This window comes from Zingiber officinale, chromosome 2B (genome assembly GCF_018446385.1).
Source record: "Zingiber officinale cultivar Zhangliang chromosome 2B, Zo_v1.1, whole genome shotgun sequence".
NCBI lineage: Eukaryota > Viridiplantae > Streptophyta > Magnoliopsida > Zingiberales > Zingiberaceae > Zingiber > Zingiber officinale.
In genome coordinates, this window is record NC_055989.1 from 90,938,242 (window position 1) to 90,958,568 (window position 20,327).

At 42.2% G+C, this 20,327-nt stretch overlaps 1 protein-coding gene across 1 annotated transcript; it reads left to right on the forward strand.

Annotated features, from left to right (window-relative positions):
* The first annotated feature begins 18,698 nt into the window (after positions 1-18,698).
* LOC122048447 (acid phosphatase 1-like) lies at positions 18,699-19,106 on the forward strand. The gene has a single exon (XM_042610012.1). The coding sequence runs from the start codon at positions 18,699-18,701 to the stop codon at positions 19,104-19,106; it is 408 nt and encodes a 135-aa protein (XP_042465946.1).
* The last annotated feature ends 1,221 nt before the right edge of the window (positions 19,107-20,327 follow it).

Consider the following 20,327-nt stretch of genomic DNA (forward strand, 5'->3'; position numbering starts at 1 on the left):
CGGCGGTCACTCTCTTCGCCTCTGCCAAGTGCCGCCGGCCACAGGGAACTTAGCATCGAGCACCCGAGCCGGCGACGGGGACACACTAGTGGTTTCCCTAGGTATTTTCCGATCTAGGGTTTCCGACGACACCTATCTCCTCGGCGCCACCAGTCCTATTTGTTGAGTTCTGTTCGGCAGATGCCCTTTCACTGATCTTTCCGGCACCGTGTGTCCAAGCCTGCCTAGCCTCTGTTTCCTACGCTGGTAAGGGCTTTGCCACACTGATCTCTGATAGAGCAATCCGAGACCAGCACTCGGTGATCACCGATCCACCAACCAACGCCACTGCTTTTTCCCCACAGCGAGGTTCTTCCATCTCCGGCAAAGGCAAATTGTCCGACAGTGGAACACTGCTGAGGCTTCGGATTTAGGTAAGGTTGTAGTGTTTTGGGGTTTAATAATAGTAAGAATTGATTGTGCTAATTGGGATTGTTTATGGTAACTTCACAGCAGCCATTGGTTCCTCGACAACAATACCCTGATCGAAGTTGGGTTGAATTTGGTATGAGTTGGATTGTGGATTATGTTTATGTTATTGTTGATTAGGGTAAATCGTAACTAAATTTGATTGTTGTGATTGATCTAGGATTTGCTGCTAACTTAAGGATATTTGGTTTGGTGGACAACATTTTTCGATAAGAGCCGAGAAGTAGATTCTGGCAGCGTTTCCTTTCTGGAAGCAACCTTTTTGGGCCGTGGATTAAGGACTTTGACACGAGACGGGCATCTCGACGTTGGATTTGACTGGATTGGACCTTTCTTATTGGAGGCGGGTACCTCTTGACTTATCTTTTATGATATTGTCATTTGGATATGCATAGTACTTTATAGCTGCAAACAATGAACATGTTTGTCTTTGGTATGTCACTGTTTGATATCCATAGCATGTTAGGTTTATCGCCTGTGACGTATCCGTGCTTATATCATGTGACTTATTGCCATGAGTACTGTATTACCATGAGTATCTTAGTTTCTAGAATAAGTGACATACCATGTTTTACTGAGGTTAGGACTAGGTTCTGGATTTTTATTTCTGGCAGGTGTATCTAGATTATCTGATACCTAGGTTTTTTATACCATACCTGACTTGTGTATCTCTATTTGTACATCATATATGATTCGTGTACCTAGACCTTGATTCTTGATATGTGCATATTGTTGGTACATATGTTATGGAAGGAGATATGTTTAGGTTCTAGGTTGCTATACCATAGAGGACTTGTATGCCCTAGATCCGTGGATTGACCTACGATCTTGTGGTACCCATATTATGTATGTATGGATTTTTCTATCTGATCAGGATATTCCATACTTATTATGTTCAGGATATAGGTTTTTGATATTCTATCGACACATGTACTATAGATTTTGGTATGTGACCATCGCTTTTACAGTACCCATTTTGTATATATGGATATGGTTATGTTGATCAGTTTTGTTATGCATAGTGACATGCATCATGATTGCATCTTGTGCGATTATCGGCTCCACTATGGTTGAGCCATCGCCAGACACACCCCCACTCATGGTTTAGTGGTATATCGAGGGTGTGTGGCGGTTCTGTTTAGCTCCGTTGGTTATATGACCAGCGTGGTGGCCGTGATCGATTCCTCTGTTTAGCTCACGGCATTTAGTGTAGCGTAGTGGCCGGACGGTGGACTCTGTTTGGCTCCGTTGGTCGGTGACTCGCGTGGTGGCCGTGAGATGTCCTCCCGTCGTCTTGTCTGGGAGATGAGCATTGAGCTCCCCATTTATGATTTGGGGTCACGGGACAGGAGTACTCCGAACAGCATCCGTCCACTCGGTCACTCGTCGGGAGTAGTGACGACGATTGTCACAACCCTACCCTCGGTCTCACCATTTGTGTGTGAGATGACTGACTGGCGTCAGGGGTGACCAGGACGCATCATTAGCATCATATGCATTGATGCATTTATATTTTTATGATTGTGTTTGCTGCATTTGGTTGCTGCATTTTGGTTGGATACATACTTTTGACCTGCATACAGGATTATTGACACTTTTGGTTTGACGACCCTTTTTGTCTGGATAGGAGTTCCTGGTGAGTACAGCTTCCTCAGTTACCTTTCAGTTTTGCGTATTCCCTATATATGATTAGGAAGTTATATTCCATGTTTGTTGCTGTTAGATATATCTTACTAGGCATGTCTATTGGTATTCGCTGAGTTGTTGAACTCACCCCCGTGGACTCTATATTTTTCAGGTACCAGGTTATTTATGGTGTCGCTTGGAGCATCCTGTCTGCTGGTCCCCACGTCACATCAGAAGACATATCGGTTTCACGTATGTTTTGTTTGTTTATGTATCAGTTTGTTTAGCTCTATACTCCGGTTTTGTTTTTGGAGTGTTGATGTTGTTATGTGGTGTTTTGTATTTGTTATTGGTTGTGTAAGCCTAGCCGGCTAGCAGTTTTGTGTTTTGGTTTTGGTACAGCCGAGTGGGCTGCTTTATTTTTAACTGCGTGGTTGTGTCAGCCAGAGGCTGAATTTGATATTAACTGCGTGGTGTTTGTTTTCTTTTATTGTTATTATTCCAGCCGCATGTGGCTGAGGTATATAGTGCATGTAGAAAAGTTTCAGATTGTCCGCCATACAGGGGAGATGCTGCCGAAATTTCTTCGGACAGAGACTCCTCTGGGGCGTGACAATTTAGTGGTATCAGAGCAGGTATACGATACTTGTTATGTGTTTTGGATTTTCGAGATTTATCTGATACCAATTTATTTGGTATCAGAGATTGGCTTACGAGTCTTATTTTTCCGGTGTTTCGGATTTTCTGTTTTGGTCTTATCGATGTGACTTTTCGGGTTTTGGGACCTGGCAGCAGCAGGACATCTCCAAGCTATAGGAGGTATGTTAGTATATACCTTTCTGTTAGTATATGTACTATTGAGTATTACAGTTTATGACATGTATTAGCACTCTTTACTAGGACCTGTCTAGTTGATATATCATACGTTTTATGCATTGGGTAAACCACTGATGATGATCGACCTTGATAGAGGTTAAGGGTTACAGTTTCTGGTGATTTATTATATCATACACCAGTAGTTTTTAGCTTCTGTTATTATTAGTTGATTAGAAGATCGAGGCACATACCAGCCTCTGCTATTATTAGCTGGATAGTGAATAGTATCTATATATTCATGCTGACTTAGCTAGTAGAATACCATATTACCTCAGTTAATTTCATCAGTAAATATTGGTTTACTCTTGTTAGATTGGTCAGTAGAAGTCTGATTTACACTTGTTGATTTGGGTAGTCGTGTATTGAAATACCTTAGTTGCTTGTGGAGGATTAAGGTATTCTTGATTAGTTAGAAGATGATTGATTTAGTTTTGTTGGTTTGATCAGTAGAGGACAATTATACTCTATTTTTAGAGGTTCGAATCTTTTGATTTTTCATGCTTAGTTGGATATTATGAGCACATTGGAGTACATGACTGTTACTGACGTGGGAAAAGACTGAATTAGCCGTATATTTTTGTTGGTTTGGTCAGTCTTTAGAGGATTGATTTATCCTATTCTGTGGGTACTTTAAATTTAGACTGTAAGTACCTTGTAGGATAACTTAGAAGGTGGCGTAGGGTTTGTGTGGTAGATTGGATTTAAAATATGTTGATTATGCATATTTATGTGGTGTGTAGATATGATTGTTATGTGTTGTAGGAGTCCTGTGGTAGACTGACCGATTGCATCATTGAGCTTATGCTGATTGTATTATGGAAGGTATCATGTTGATTAAATCGGTGTTATGTTAGATGCAAACGTGTTGGATGTAATATTCGAGGTATCTTGTTGATTATATTTGATTTGTGGATACACTTGTGTCAATTAGACTTTATTGGAAGTATTATGTTGATCATACTCAAGGTGTATGTATATATAAAGGGTGAGTATTATTGGAGGTATATTGTCGATTATACCTATGTTGATTTAAGCACATGTGTACGGTATGTGATGTTGGAGGTATTATACTGAATATACCTGAGTTGTGTATATGTTTAGTGTACAATAATTGGAGGATTATGTCGATTATACCTATGTTGTGTGTGCACGTGTGCCAGGTGTATTGTTGGTAGTATCATGAGGATTCTACTTATATTGAATGCAGGATGTGGAGTGTCTGCATTATGTCATTTGTTGGACTACCTTGTCAACCTATTTTCTTATCAGCGGGTGACCCACTACGATGTTGATAGAGTTGACTATAGATTTGATTTGCTTACTGGGTTGTTATACCCTAGGCTACCCACAGTGATTTGTGGTAGAGAGATCTCGTGCAGTCTCTAGCTAGATAGTTAGGTGCCTTGGACACTTATGTATTGTTTATGATAGAGCGTTGCTCCCACAGGTTATGGATCGTTTGTAGTGGAGTGTAACTCCCACATATTATTGTTTGTTTGTGGTGGAGCATTGCTCCCATATATTACGGATTGTTTGTGGTAGAGCGTTGCTCCCACCTATGTGGTATTTCGTGTGATAGAGCATTGCTTTCACACTGGAGGTTCTATTCTTTGATGATTATATATCGATGGTGATTAGATCTATTTATTGTTGAGGATCTTATTGTTAGGAATGTCTGTGATACAGACATTATGTGTCTTGGTTTTACCATTAGTGCTTACGGTGCCCTAGATGTTATCATGGACTCGATGATATGGGTATTCCCAGGATGTTTAGATTGGTTTCCATTGTCTTTTTTGACGATGTGGTGATCTATTTCGGGTCCGAGGTGAGTCACGTACACTACCTTTGCATAGATCTAGAGATGATTCGACGAGAACATCTATATGTGATTATCAATAGTGCTGGTTTGGATTGCCTTTTGTTATGATGTTTGGGATACACGGTCACCAGTAGGAGTGTACCGTGGTTCCACAGGAGATAGAGGTTGTTACCGTTAGGAGCAGCCGAAATCAGTGTAGGAGATCCGCAGTCTTTTGTGACTCGCAGGATATTACAGACCTTTCGTCGAGGGTTTCTTCCGCATAACTATGCTACTTTCACGCGTGACCATGAAAGGCGTGAAGTTTACTTGGACTGAGGATTGCAAGACCAGCTTCTAGGAGCTGAAGCGGATACTAGTGTCGGCTTCGATTTTTGGATTTCATCTTCTGGGGAGGACGGATTTGTCCTCTACACCGACGCATCTATTCAGGGTTTGGACGCTGTTTTGATGCAGCACGATAGAGTAGTCTCCTATGCTTCTCGTTGGTTGAAGAAGCATGAGAAGAACTACCCTGTACATGATCTGAAGCTTGTCGCCATTATTTTTGCCATGAAGATTTGACGACCATTTATATGACGTTACATTTGAGATTCTCACTGACCTTAAGAGTCTCAAATATCTGTTTTACTTAGAAGGAACCTAATCTCAGACAGAGGAGGTGGATGAAGTTCCTGAAGGATTTTGATTGTACCATTAGCTATCACACATGGGGAAAAGCTAATGTGGTTGCCGATGCACTTAGCAGGAAATCCAGAGGGACTTTAGCTTGCCACCGAGTTGTGGTCACAGACTTGATTCAAGGTTTCTCCGAGTTGGGCCTTGAGGGGTAAGGACAGACATAGCAGGGTACTCTGGATACCATGGTTGCTCAGTCGTCGATCAGGACGAGGATCCGAGAGCCCTAGGCTGCTGATCCGTATTTGCAGTTTATTTTGCAGCCGGATAGTTTCCGGGTAGCAGGCCGAGTTTAACCGAGATGAAGCGGTGGTTATATATTTCCGAGGTCGCTTATGCGTATCTCCATTTCATCCGGTCTTACAGGAGCTACTTCAGGAGGCTCACCGCTCTCGATTTGCGATCCACCCAGGCGGAACCCGTATGTATCGTAGCTAGATGTCTTGTCTGTCCGCAGGTGAAGGCTGAGCACCAAAGACCTACCGTTTTATTTCAGCGGATTCCTATTTCCGAGTGGAAATGAGAACATATTACTATGGACTTTGTGGTGAGTTTGCCGAGGACATAACGAGACCATGACGCGATTTGGGTAATTGTTGATCAATTAACCAAATCCGGGCACTCGTTAGCGATCCGGAAGATTGATTTCCTGGATTGATTGGTAGATCTATTTTGCCGGGAGATCATCAGATCACGTGATGTTCCGTTGACTATTATTTCGGATAGAGGCCTTCAGTTCACGTCTCATTTCTGGCATAGTCTATAGCAGCCTTTTGGCACTGAGCTCTGTTACAGTACAGTTTTCCATCCGCAGACAGATGGACAGTCAGAGCGGACCTTTCAGACTCTAGAGGATTTGCTGAGATTGTGTGTGTTGGATTTTGGAGGCAGTTGGGAGGACCATCTGCCATTTGTAGAGTTCGCCTACAACGACAGCTTTCTTTTGGCTATCCGGATGACGTTGTTTGAAGCGTTATATAGTAGGCCTTGTTTGGACACCCATCCTCTGGGATGAGGTTGGGGAGGCCCAGTTGTTGGGACCTCATAGAGCTCAGCATGACGCAGAGTTGGTCCGTACTATCTGACGGAGAATGTTAGAGGCACAGGATCGCCAGAAGTGTTATGCTGATCGGAGACACAGACCCCTAGCGTTCTCTATTGGCAACCATGTATTTCTGCGAGTTTCACCCACGAAATGAGTGAAGAGATTTGGCCCCAAGGTAAGCTAGCTCCGCGATACATTGGACCTTTCCAGATCTTGGAGAGGATTGGAGCGGTAGCTTATCGTCTGACACTACCATCTTTCCTGTCAGGTGTTCACGACGTATTCCATGTGTCTATGCTGAGGAGGTATATATCCGACTCGACCGATTTGTTGACAAATATTTCAGTTCCTATTCAGCCTGACGTTACCTATGAGGAGGTTCTGGTACGGATTCTAGACCAGGAAGAGCGTCAGTTGTGGAACAAGACTATCCGACTGGTTAAAGTCGGATGACAGTATCATTTGGACGAGGAGGTTACTTGGGAGCTCGAGGATACTATCCGAGCTCGATACCCCATTTTTCATTTGAGATAAGTGATTTTATTTACCGTTCAGCATTTATACTCGTTACCTGTTGTTAGTATTTGTTGATGGTAGGTAACGAAATTTGGGGACCAAATTTTTATTAGTGGGGAAGAATGTAAAATACCAAAAAAATGACAAATATTAATAAGAGAATTTTTCGAAATTTTTGGAGATTTTTCGGGAATTTTTCGGAGACCGTATGAACGAGTTTACGGGGATAAAAATAGGGTCCGGGAAGGCCTGTTTGGGCTACCCTATTTTAAAGAGGAAATGTTTCTTTTCTTTAAATCATTTCCTTTTTCTTTTATATATATCTTTTCTTTTTATTTTCTTCTCCTCTCCCACGCTGCTTCCCTCTCCCGATATTTTTTTTTCCCCGCGACACAGAATCCCTAACTTCCTTCTCCGCCGTTCCTTGTCTCCTTCTTCCTCGCGCCGATTTCTTCTCCTGAACTCGATCTTCTCCTCTTCTTCCCTATCCTCTGCCGCCGAGGAACCTCCTGTTCCTCTCTGTCTTAGTGCCGGCGGTCACTCTCTTCGCCTCTGCCAAGTGCCGCCGGCCACAGGGAACTTAGCATCGAGCACCCGAGCCGGCGACGGGGACACACTAGTGGTTTCCCTAGGTATTTTCCGATCTAGGGTTTCCGACGACACCTATCTCCTCGGCGCCACCAGTCCTATTTGTTGAGTTCTGTTCGGCAGATGCCCTTTCACTGATCTTTCCGGCACCGTGTGTCCAAGCCTGCCTAGCCTCTGTTTCCTACGCTGGTAACGACTTTGCCACACTGATCTCTGATAGAGCAATCCGAGACCAGCACTCGGTGATCACCGATCCACCAACCAACGCCACTGCTTTTTCCCCACAGCGAGGTTCTTCCATCTCCGGCAAAGGCAAATTGTCCGACAGTGGAACACTGCTGAGGCTTCGGATTTAGGTAAGGTTGTAGTGTTTTGGGGTTTAATAATAGTAAGAATTGATTGTGCTAATTGGGATTGTTTATGGTAACTTCACAGCAGCCATTGGTTCCTCGACAGCAATACCCTGATCGAAGTTGGGTTGAATTTGGTATGAGTTGGATTGTGGATTATGTTTATGTTATTGTTGATTAGGGTAAATCGTAACTAAATTTGATTGTTGTGATTGATCTAGGATTTGCTGCTAACTTAAGGATATTTGGTTTGGTGGACAACATTTTTCGATAAGAGCCGAGAAGTAGATTCTGGCAGCGTTTCCTTTCTGGCAGCAACCTTTTTGGGCCGTGGATTAAGGACTTTGACACGAGACGGGCATCTCGATGTTGGATTTGACTGGATTGGACCTTTCTTATTGGAGGCGGGTACCTCTTGACTTATCTTTTATGATATTGTCATTTGGATATGCATAGTACTTTATAGCTGCAAACAATGAACATGTTTGTCTTTGGTATGTCACTGTTTGATATCCATAGCATGTTAGGTTTATCGCCTGTGACGTATCCGTGCTTATATCATGTGACTTATTGCCATGAGTACTGTATTACCATGAGTATCTTAGTTTCTAGAATAAGTGACATACCATGTTTTACTGAGGTTAGGACTAGGTTCTGGATTTTTATTTCTGGCAGGTGTATCTAGATTATCTGATACCTAGGTTTTTTATACCATACCTGACTTGTGTATCTCTATTTGTACATCATATATGATTCGTGTACCTAGACCTTGATTCTTGATATGTGCATATTGTTGGTACATATGTTATGGAAGGAGATATGTTTAGGTTCTAGGTTGCTATACCATAGAGGACTTGTATGCCCTAGATCCGTGGATTGACCTACTGATACTGTGGTACCCATATTATGTATGTATGGATTTTTCTATGCTGATCAGGATATTCCATACTTATTATGTTCAGGATATAGGTTTTTTGATATTCTATCTGACCTGTGTACTATAGATTTTGGTATGTGACCATCGCTTTTACAGTACCCATTTTGTATATATGGATATGGTTATGTTGATCAGTTTTTGTTATGCATAGTGACATGCATCATGATTGCATACTGTGCGATTGTCGGCTCCACTATGGTTGAGCCCATCATGTACTGTACACACCCCCACTCATGGTTTAGTGGTATATCGGCGGTGTGTGGCGGTTCTGCTGTTTGGCTCCGTTGGTTATATGACCCAGCGTGGTAGCCGTGATCGATTCCTTCTGTTTGGCTCCACGGCATTTAGTGTAGCAGTAGTAGCCGTGACGGTGGACTCTGTTGCTCCGTTGGTCGGTGACTCGGCGTGGTGGCCGTGAGATGTCCTCCCGTCATCTTGTCTGGAGATGAGGCATTGAGCTCCCCATTTATGATTTGGGGTCACGGGACGACAACATCCGTCCACTCGGTCACTCGTCAGGAGTAGTGACGACAGAGTGCACGGTTGTCACAGCCCTACCCACTCGGTCTCACCATTTGTGTGTGAGATGACTGACTGGCGTCAGGGGTGACCAGGACGCATCATTAGCATCATATGCATTGATGCATTTATATTTTTATGATTGTGTTTGCTACATTTGGTTGCTGCATTTTGGTTGGATACATACTTTTGACCTGCATACAGGATTATTGACACTTTTGGTTTGACGACCCTTTTTGTCTGGATAGGAGTTCCTGGTGAGTACAGCTTCCTCAGTTACCTTTCAGTTTTGCGTATTCCCTATATATGATTAGGAAGCTGTATTCCATGTTTGTTGCTGTTAGATATATCTTACTACTCATGTCCGTTGGTATTCGCTGAGTTGTTGAACTCACCCCCGTTGATACTATATTTTTCAGGTACCAGGTTATTTATGGTGTCGCTTGGAGCATCCTGTCTGCTGGTCCCCACGTCACATCAGAAGATATATCGGTTTCACGTATGTTTTGTTTGTTTATGTATCAGTTTGTTTAGCTCTATACTCCGGTTTTATTTTTGGAGTGTTGATGTTGTTATGTGGTGTTTTGTATTTGTTATTGGTTGTGTAAGCCTAGCCGGTTAGCAGTTTTGTGTTTTGGTTTTGGTACAGCCGAGTGGGCTGCTTTATTTTTTACTGCGTTGTGGCTGAATTTGATATTAACTGCGTGGTGTTTGTTTTCTTTTATTGTTATTATTCCGGTGTGGCTGAGGTATATAGTGCATGTAGAAAAGTTTGGATTGTCATACGGAGATCTTTAAATTTCTTGGACGAGACTCCTCAGGCGTGTTACTATATCGAATTGTTTGGACAACCATACCTTACTTCGATAACATTTTGATATTGTTTCCAACTACCAAAATGTTATCTACGTATAGTACAAGAAATACCACCACGCTTCCATCACACCTTTTGTATACACAAGACTTATCCGGTTACTAAATCCATAGATCTGGATTACTTTGATAAACCGGATGTTCCAAGACCTGAAGCTTTGCCTCAGTACATAGACCGATTGAGCTTGCACAAGATACTCTTAGCCCTTTGCAATGAACTCTTCTGGCTGCTTTATATGGATGCTTTCTTCAAGACTTCCATTAAGGAATGCTGTCTTGACATCTTCTTGCCAAATTGATAAAAGAATCCGGATAGACTTAAGCATGATTACCAGTGAAAAAGTTTCCTTTTTCATCAAGCCTTGCTTTGAAAGTTACTACCTTCCTGTCTATCCCTCTTTTCCTATTATAGACCTTTTACACCCAAAGGCTTTTACACCACTTGGTGGTTCTACAAGCTTCCAGATTTAATTAGAATACATATATTCTAATTCTATTATTCATTACTCTTTGCCAAGATGCTTCACATTTATCTTGGAGTGTTTCGTCATATGTCCGGAGATCAGGTTCATGTCCTTCAAGGATCGAGTTCAAAAACTCTCCCAAAACATGAATCTTTTAAGGTTGCTTAACAACCCTCCCACTATGACAAGACATTTTCTGTAATTGTGTATCATTTGTGATACGTGTTGCAGTTTTCTTATGGTATCTCATCTTGTACAGTTGGTACTAGTTTAGACATTTCTTTTATTATTTCCTTAAGAACAAATTTACTTATGAGCATGTTGTTCATTATATAGTCCTTTTCTAAAAAACAGTCATTGATGCTATCAATGACCTTCTGAATTTTAAGACTATAAACCTACTTTTGTTTATCTAGGATAACTTACAAACAAGTGAACTCCTATCCAACTTATCATTATCTCTCTTTAACATATGTGCTAGATTACCCAAATCCGAATATGCTTCAAAATAGGCTTACGCCTATTCAGCAATTCTATATGAGTAGAGAGTTATGACTTGGAAGGAACTATGTTCACTTTCATTTTCAGAGTTTATCCTTAAAACAAATTTGGTAATTTTCTGAATAACTCATCATCTATCTAATTATTCCATAAGAGTTCTTTACCTTCTTTCTACTACACCATTCTGTTGGGGTGTACCAGATGCAGTTAGTTAGGATTGAAATCCAACTTTTGATAAGTGACTCCTAAAATCTCTCAAGAGGTACTTGCCACTACGATTTTCCATAGTGACTTTTTACTTTATTCCTCCGCATCAACCTTGTACTCTTTGAACTAATCAAAGTACTTAGTCTTGCGGTACATTAAGTAAATTTATTTGTATCTTGAATAGTTGTCTATAAATTAGACAAAATATTCAATACTACTTCTTGTCTGGATAGTCATAGGATCACACAAATCAGAATGAACCAATTTCAACATATCTTTGACTCCATACCCCTTGGACTTAAAAGCTTCTTGGTTATTTTTCTTCCAAGTAAGACTCGCAGGTTGGAAAGATTTCCACTACCAATGAACCCAAACATTCATCAGCTACCAATGAATCCTACTCAAGTATAACCTAGCTTTAGATGCCAAAAATATAATTGGTTTATTTCCAAAGGTTACTTTCTCTTAAAATTAGAAGATGTGTTACTAATTTCCATTTGTTGCATCGTGGGAGTTATTGGATTATAAATTGTCAACCATCATACCAGAATAGATAACTTTCCTATTTTTCTTGATAACAACTTTGTTATCAAAATAGACATAATATCTATAATAGTTTAGAAACTGAAATCAGGTTCTTTCTAAACTTGATACGTAAAGACAATTACTTAAAATCCATATTTTATTCTTATCAAAGGATAAACATCTCCCACTAGCTACCACTTTTACAGTAGTGCCCATGTGGACGGTGATTTACCTTTCATTTAGTTGTCGGGTTTCTGGAACCCTGCAATGAATTGCAGACATGATTAATGGCATCTTGTATCTACACTCCAGGTTCTGGTAGATAACACCACTAGACATGTTTCAACTAATGAATTAAATACACCTAAATTGTTCTTAGTTCTAAGAAGACAGTCTACCTTAATGTCCAAGTCCTATTTCCAATCATTACAATTGGGACTACTGAGTCTTTTTCTATAGTATGACTACTAGGGATTGACAAACATCCTAAGAATCACAAAAACATTTGGTCAAGATCAACTCCTTAAAATCTCCATGAATTTTGTGTATACAAAATCGAAGAGGAGATTTTATTCATTAATTTTATTATCTCGTCAACTTTACTTTATGACGAATAAAATTAATAGTTGATCTGTCTTTGATCAAATATTTGGTCAAAACTCTTTGAATTTAAAATAACATTGATTCCTCAAACAATATTATTTAAATTTACCAACACCTCAAACACCGTGAATTTTGCATGCCACGTTAGTGTGGACGTATACAAATTCAACATTTGTAAAAGGAGGGTTTTGTTGGGATCGTTCGTACTCGGCTAGAGAGGGGGGTGTGAATAGCCGCCCCAAATTCTCGCGTTCTTCCTACAGTTAGGGTTAGTCGCAGCGGAAATACAAGGAAGAAACTAAGGAGAAGAAAAACAAACCGATGTAACGAGGTTCGGAGATGAACTCCTACTCCTCGGCGTGTCCGTAAGGTGGACGAAGCCTACCAATCCGTCGGTGGATGAGTCCCCGGAGAACCGGCTAAATATGAGCTCCTTATGGGTGGAGAAACCTCGCCACAACTACTTCTTACAACAGCAAGATAAGGAGTACAAATACAAGAGAAACAAGAAGTAAATACACAGCAAATGTAAACAACCCTTGCCTTCTTGTCGACTGTTGAAGAAGCAACAGCTTCTCAGACGCCAACCACAGCAGCAGCTCAGTCGGAAGAAGCTCACGCGAAGCTTGCGAAGAAGAGCTCAACAAAGCTCAAGCACCGAACAGCAGCTCTGTAGCGAAGAGAAGAGGAAGAAGAATACGCCAGAAGATGCCTCGTCTCCTTTATACTGCGAAGAAGAAACAACGAAGAAACTAGCGTTGCGTTGCAGCGCTAAAACCCTGATCGGCGTGGACCGTCAGCCTACCGATCGGTCCCGGACCGATCGGTCGATGCGAAGACATTCTGCGCACGTCGATGCGTGGACCGATCAGCCTGATCGGTCCAGGCCGATCCCTTCCTTCCTTCGCGATGCTGCGTCTACGATCGGACCACGCCGTCGGGACGCCTGATCGATGCCGTGGACCGATCGGTCCTTCTCTTCGCCTCTGTTTTCTTGCGATCGGTCACGGACCGATCGGTAACCGAACAGAGCTTCCGTTGATCGATCGGTCACGACCGATCGAGAAAACAGGATCGATGCGGTGACCGATCCGAGCTTGATTTTGCCCAAACCAAGTCCCAAGACTTCAAACCAATATCCGGTCAACCTTGACCTATTGGTACTTCATCCCTAGCATCCGGTCACTCCCTTGACCTGCTAGAACTCGCCAAGTGTCGGTCAATCCTTTGACCTACTTGGACTTTCCTCAACACGGATGTCCGATCATCACCGATCCATCTGGATTTTCCTTGCCCGGATTCACTCACGGGACTTTCCACACCGCCTAACATCCCGATTAGGACTTTCTCATTGCCTAACATCCGATTAGGACTTTTCCCTGCCCGGCTTCACTCACGGGACTTTCCAACCGCCTAACATCCCAGTTAGGACTTTCCCATCGCTGGCTTCACTCACGGGACTTTCCAACCGCCTAACATCCCGTTAGGACTTTCTCACCGCCTGGCTCTCACTGGGACTTTTCCCGTGCCAAGTCTCCATACTTGGACTTTTCGCGTGCAAGCTCCCTGCTTGGACTTTTCCAAGTCTCCATACTTGGACTTTTCAATGCCAAGCTCCTGCTTGGACTTTTCACCAAGCTCCCTGCTTGGACTTTTCCAGTGCCAAGTCTTCATACTTGGACTTTTCCAATGCCAAGCTTCCTGCTTGGACTTTTCGCGTGCCAAGCTCCCTGCTTGGACTTTTCCCGAATCAGGTCAACCAGGTCAACCTTGACCTAAGGTTGCACCTACAATCTCCCGAACACCTATTCTTGTCAAACATCAAGAATACAACTCTCTCCTCGTCAAACATTGTCAAACATCAAAACACAACTCGAGTCAGGTCAACTCGAGTCAGGTCAACCAAGTCAACCTTGACCTAAGGTTGCACCAACAATCTCCCCCTTTTTGATGTTTGACAAAATCCAAAATCAAGTTAGGTTAACCCGATAACCTAACTTAGGTTTTCCAACCATCTTCCAATGTCCAATGTTCTTTTCTTGAACATTCTCCGGACATTCTCCCCTTAGGTTAACCCGATAACCTAACTTGGGTTCTCCAATAATTCTCCCCCTTTTTGACACACATCAAAAAGTATTCCAATGTTCTTCCTCGAACATTCCTTGACATTCTTCCCCTAGCTTAGGTTAACCCGATAACCTAACTTGGGTTCTCCAATAATTCTCCAATGAACGCTCTCCCCTTTTTGACACACATCAAAAAGAAAAGGAGGGTATCAAGGTCAAGAGTTTCTTCCTAATGAAAGTCTCATACCTTTCATTGAAACTCTTAATTTCCCCTTGATACTAAACTCAACAACCAACTTAGTGATAATCTCATATCACTAATCCTCAAGGAGTAAAAACTCCCCCTAAAAGTCAACTCCCCCTCGACCATTGCACCAACAATGTCTTGGAGAGTTTCAAACCTTTAGAAATCCCCAAAACCCAACTTCCAACTGAAATTTCAGACCAACAGCTGAAAAATCAGAAATTCGGCACGCCCTGATCGGTCCCCAGACCGATCAGAAGCCCCCTGGATCGGTCCCCAGACCGATCCACGCTTCACCGATCGCACTGGATCGTCACTGATCGGTCACCAGACCGATCAGGCCTTCCCTGGATCGGTCCGGTGACCGATCCAGCCTCTGAAATAAGAGATTTCTGATTTTCTCCCCGGAAGAAGTTCAGAAACTCATAGAAAATTACAGAAAATTCCAAAAATTACGAAACTTTGAGGATACATTCCTCATGTCATACACTATCAAGGAAAAATAGTTTTCTATGAAAATAGTTTCCATTTTTCAATCTTGATACAAAGTTCAAAAACTTTGAAATAGTTCAAGTTTAAGTCATCTTTGTATCATCTTGCTCAATGAAGAATGCTATCACTAGGAAAGCTTCATCAAGGTTTTTCAAATCAATGTTAAAATGTTTTTAAAACCATTTGAATTTAGGACCATAATCTTAGGGCTAGATGTACATGACTTGTACACAAGCTTTCCCTATGATCCTTAATTTCTTGAATTAGGGTCATCTAGGTACAATGACTATGCACCTTGATCCTAACTCATGATCCTAATATCTCACACACATCTAAGGTGCATCAAACCACATTCAAGTCAATTTGATGTGAGATATGGGTTAAGGTCAACTTAGGCTAAGGTCTCATGCATTTTCTAAACACAAATTTGATCTCAATATCAAGATGTGTTCTTCATCCTTAAATCAATTCAATTGATTATTAATGCAAGAGATGATGACATGGCATAAATGATATCATAAATGGAAAACATGTGCCAATGTCATGATGTCATGGCATAAAGTATGAAAACTTAAATAGAGCATGACATATAAACTAGCCTAAGCACTATCATGACATTTCAAATGATGATAAAACTAAACATGATGTCATGACATGTCATATGGCAAACAACCATGGTAAGTTAACACAAATAAAATACCTAGATTACCTATCTAAGTATCCTTAATCACTTAGTTAACTTAAATTCTAATCCTAGATTGCCCAAAGTGCTCCAAGAAAATGTCAAAACCCAAATTGGCATTTCTTGATCTCTTGTTTGATTTATACCATTTTAAAATTTTACAAGAGTAGCACTTCTAAATTAAGGCCCGGATTGCCTTGATTACCTAAGAGAATATCAAAAATCCCAATTTGATATTTCTCTAGGTTTTTCCACATTGTGTCAATTTAAAGTAAGATTAATATATTCTCACTTTGGCACACTTTACTCTTCCAAGGAGTGAATGATAAAGATTATTCCATTTCATTTTCAAAGGTTCCCAAAAACCTTGAAAATGCTCCTTGAGTGTCAATTTCCTCAAAGTTGGGTTAACTACCCTTCTTATTGGAGTTGACACTCTCTAACCCATCTATGGGGTAGAGAAAATGCTCCTAGGAACCCAATACCTACTTGAGCTCATTGGGTTCACTAAAAATTCACTAGGGATGACTTCCCTAGCAACCCTCCTAATGACCCTCTTAGGCTTTAAAGCCTTGGTCATTTGGGACTCATCAAGATCAACTCTAGGGGTGACTCCCCTTGTGACCTTGGTGATGGTCTTCCTAGCCCTAGATTTTGTTCCATAATCGAATGGAACATTATGATAAGTGGGCTTGACCACTTGGGACTTAGGTTTGTGACCCAAACCTTTCTTGTCCTTGGGCTTTGAGATTTGACCCTTAGACCCTAGAGTTGACTTCTCTAAATTCTTTAGGGCCTTTTCTAGAGTGTTAAGTCTTGACCTTAAGACTTGATTTTCTTTCTCTAAAACCTCAAGTTTTAATTTATCATTCTTTCTTGAGGTGTTCCTAGGCATATGTCTAGTTGTCTTGGGGTTTCTACCTAGGTTCTCCTTAGCCTTAGATGAGTTAATCCTAGGGTTGGCCTTCCTAGTATTGTTCTTATCTAAGCTAAGATGTTTAGCACCTAAGCACACATGTTGATTTCTATGATTATCATGCTTATCATTCTTGACAATTGCAATAAGACTACTAGCATGTATCTTATTAGAAGTGCAAGAATGAACCTTAGAGGATACCTTAGGGTTTGCCTTCGCTCCCCCTTTACACGTGCTTGGTCTTTTGTCCTTGTGAGATTGCCTCCCCCTTGGACATTGACTCCTATAGTGTCCCCGTTGCTTGCATTGGAAGCACACCACGTGCTCCTTGCCCTTGCGTTTTGGGACTCCGACTTCCTTGATCTTTGGCGCCGGTGGAGTCTTCTTAGTTTTCTTTGGACATTTACTCTTGTAATGTCCAAATTCCCTACACTCAAAACACATTATATGCAATTTACTTGAACTTAAAGTGTTTGAGTTACCTAGGGTTGAGGATGGATGGATGCTCTCTTCTTCATCCCTCCCGGAGGTAGAAGCTTCTTCTTCGTGCTCCGATCTTGAAGAAGAACTCTCCTCCTCTTCTTCCTTGGATGTTGAGTAGCCCTCAACTCCCAATTCGCTTCCTCCATGATGTGAGCTACTTGGCTCACTAGGCTCCTTTTCATGGAGTTTTGCCAAATTGTTCCATAATTCCTTGGCGTTGTTGTACCTATCTATCTTGCACAAAACATTATTAGGTAAAGCAAATTCAATAATTTTTGTTACCTCGTCATTGATTTCGGATTGTCGGATTTGCTCTTTCGTCCACTCCTTCTTCTTGATAGGTTTTCCTTCCTCATCCATCGGAGGGAAAAACCCTTCTTGTACACAAAACCAATTTAACATATTAGTCCTAAGAAAATACATCATCCTTACCTTCCAATATGTGAAGTTGTCGTGAGACTCGTAGAAGGGTTGAATCGTGACATCTTCTCCATAGAGATCCATCTCTAGCCCGTGCTCCCCCGGGTGTTGATCCGTCGAAGAGCGGCCTCGCTCTGATACCACTTGTTGGGATCGTTCGTACTCGGCTAGAGAGGGGGGTGTGAATAGCCGCCCCAAATTCTCGCGTTCTTCCTACAGTTAGGGTTAGTCGCAGCGGAAATACAAGGAAGAAACTAAGGAGAAGAAAAACAAACCGATGTAACGAGGTTCGGAGATGAACTCCTACTCCTCGGCGTGTCCGTAAGGTGGACGAAGCCTACCAATCCGTCGGTGGATGAGTCCCCGGAGAACCGGCTAAATATGAGCTCCTTATGGGTGGAGAAACCTCGCCACAACTACTTCTTGCAACAGCAAGATAAGGAGTACAAATACAAGAGAAACAAGAAGTAAATACATAGCAAATGTAAACAACCCTTGCCTTCTTGTCGACTGTTGAAGAAGCAACAGCTTCTCAGACGCCAACCACAGCAGCAGCTCAGTCGGAGTCCCAGCCGAAGGAAGAAGCTCACGCGAAGCTTGCGAAGAAGAGCTTAACAAAGCTCAAGCACCAGCAGCATTTTTGGTTAATCATTAACCTCTTTTTTGTTCAATATTTGCTTCGAAATTGTGCGGCCGAACGGCATCTTCTCTTTTCTTTATTTAGAAGCCAAAGCGGGGGAAGACGAAGATCAATAACGGCCCCTGTCGAATCCTTTCCGAGGTAGGGTTCCGCTGCAATGGAGCCCTTCCGATCCCTTCCTTTCCTTCTCCTCTACGTCTCCGCCATCGCCATCGCCATCGCCATTGCCTCCGCCGACTCTTCGCACTCCCTCCTCCGCATGCGCATCGCTCCCGCCGGCGGCGGAGGAGCCGCCGACGGCCTCTTCTGCGACAGCTGGAGGCTCTCCGTGGAAACCAACAACGCCGGCTACTGGCGGACCATCCCGCCCAAGTGCCTCGAGATCGTAGCGACCTACGTGAACGGGGACCGCTACTTGTCCGACTCCGATATCATCGCCGTTGACTGCTTGTCCTTCGCCGAGACTGTCCGGATCGTGGGCGACAAGAAGGATGTGTGGGTCTTCGACATCGACGAGACGCTGCTTTCCAATGTTCCCTACTATTCCGTCCACGGATTCGTGTAATCATTGCCTAACATCCCAGTTAGACTTTTCATCACCGACTCTCTTCACTACCAGATTTTCCAACCCGCTTAACATCCCAAAGCTAGGGATTCTTCTGATCGCCTCCTGCTTCACTCACTGTAGATCTTTCCAACCGCCTAACATCCCGCTTAGGGACTTTCTCACCGCCTCAGCTTCACTCACGGGACTTTCCGTGCCAAGTCTCCATACTTGACTTTTCGCGTGCCAAGCTCCTGCTTGGACTTTTCCATGCAAGTCTCCATACTTGGACTTTTCCAATGCCAAGCTCCCTGCTTGGACTTTTCACGTGCCAAGCTCCCTGCTTGGACTTTTCCAGTGCCAAGTCTCCATACTTGGACTTTTCCAATGCCAAGCTCCCTGCTTGGACTTTTCGCGTGCCAAGCTCCCTGCTTGGACTTTTCCCGAATCAGGTCAACCAGGTCAACCTTGACCTAAGGTTGCACCTACAATCTCCCGAACACCTATTCTTGTCAAACATCAAGAATACAACTCTCTCCTCGTCAAACATCGTCAAACATCAAAACACAACTCGAGTCAGGTCAACCAAGTCAACCTTGACCTAAGGTTGCACCAACAGGTTTTACCCATTAACTATCTTGTCAACGTATCTTTATGACAAATAAAATTATCTCAAACACCGTTAATTTTGTATGCCACGTTAGTGTGGACGTATACAAAATCAATCATTTGTAAGAGGGATTTTAACCCTTTAATTTTATTATCTTGTCAACCTAATTTTATGACAAATTAATAGTTGGTTTCATTTGGTCACACAAATAATAGCAGTGACTCCGATGGGGAGGATACTATTAGATGTGTCTAAGTGTATACCATTACTTGACACTAAGTCCATTAATAAGATTATGCCCCTTCCGTTGGGGAAGATCACACGCTCTTAATTAACTTCCTATAGTCATCCAAAAATGGAAGTCTGTTCTAGTGATCCACAAACAAGCTCATCCGTTATGGAGGAAGGCACTCAGAGCCAACGCGCAAGCTTGTTTGCATCACTTACAAACCAGTAATGGAGACCATGGGATTTATTTAAAATCCCTCCCACTTAGTTATTTATAAACGAGGAATTTTAACTATGCTAGCCTACTAGTCATGTATACTAACATGCACACACAGCACAATATAAAAGCAATAAATAGAAAATCTAATTTTCAACTATTATGGCTTTTATCTCTAGTTGTCCTC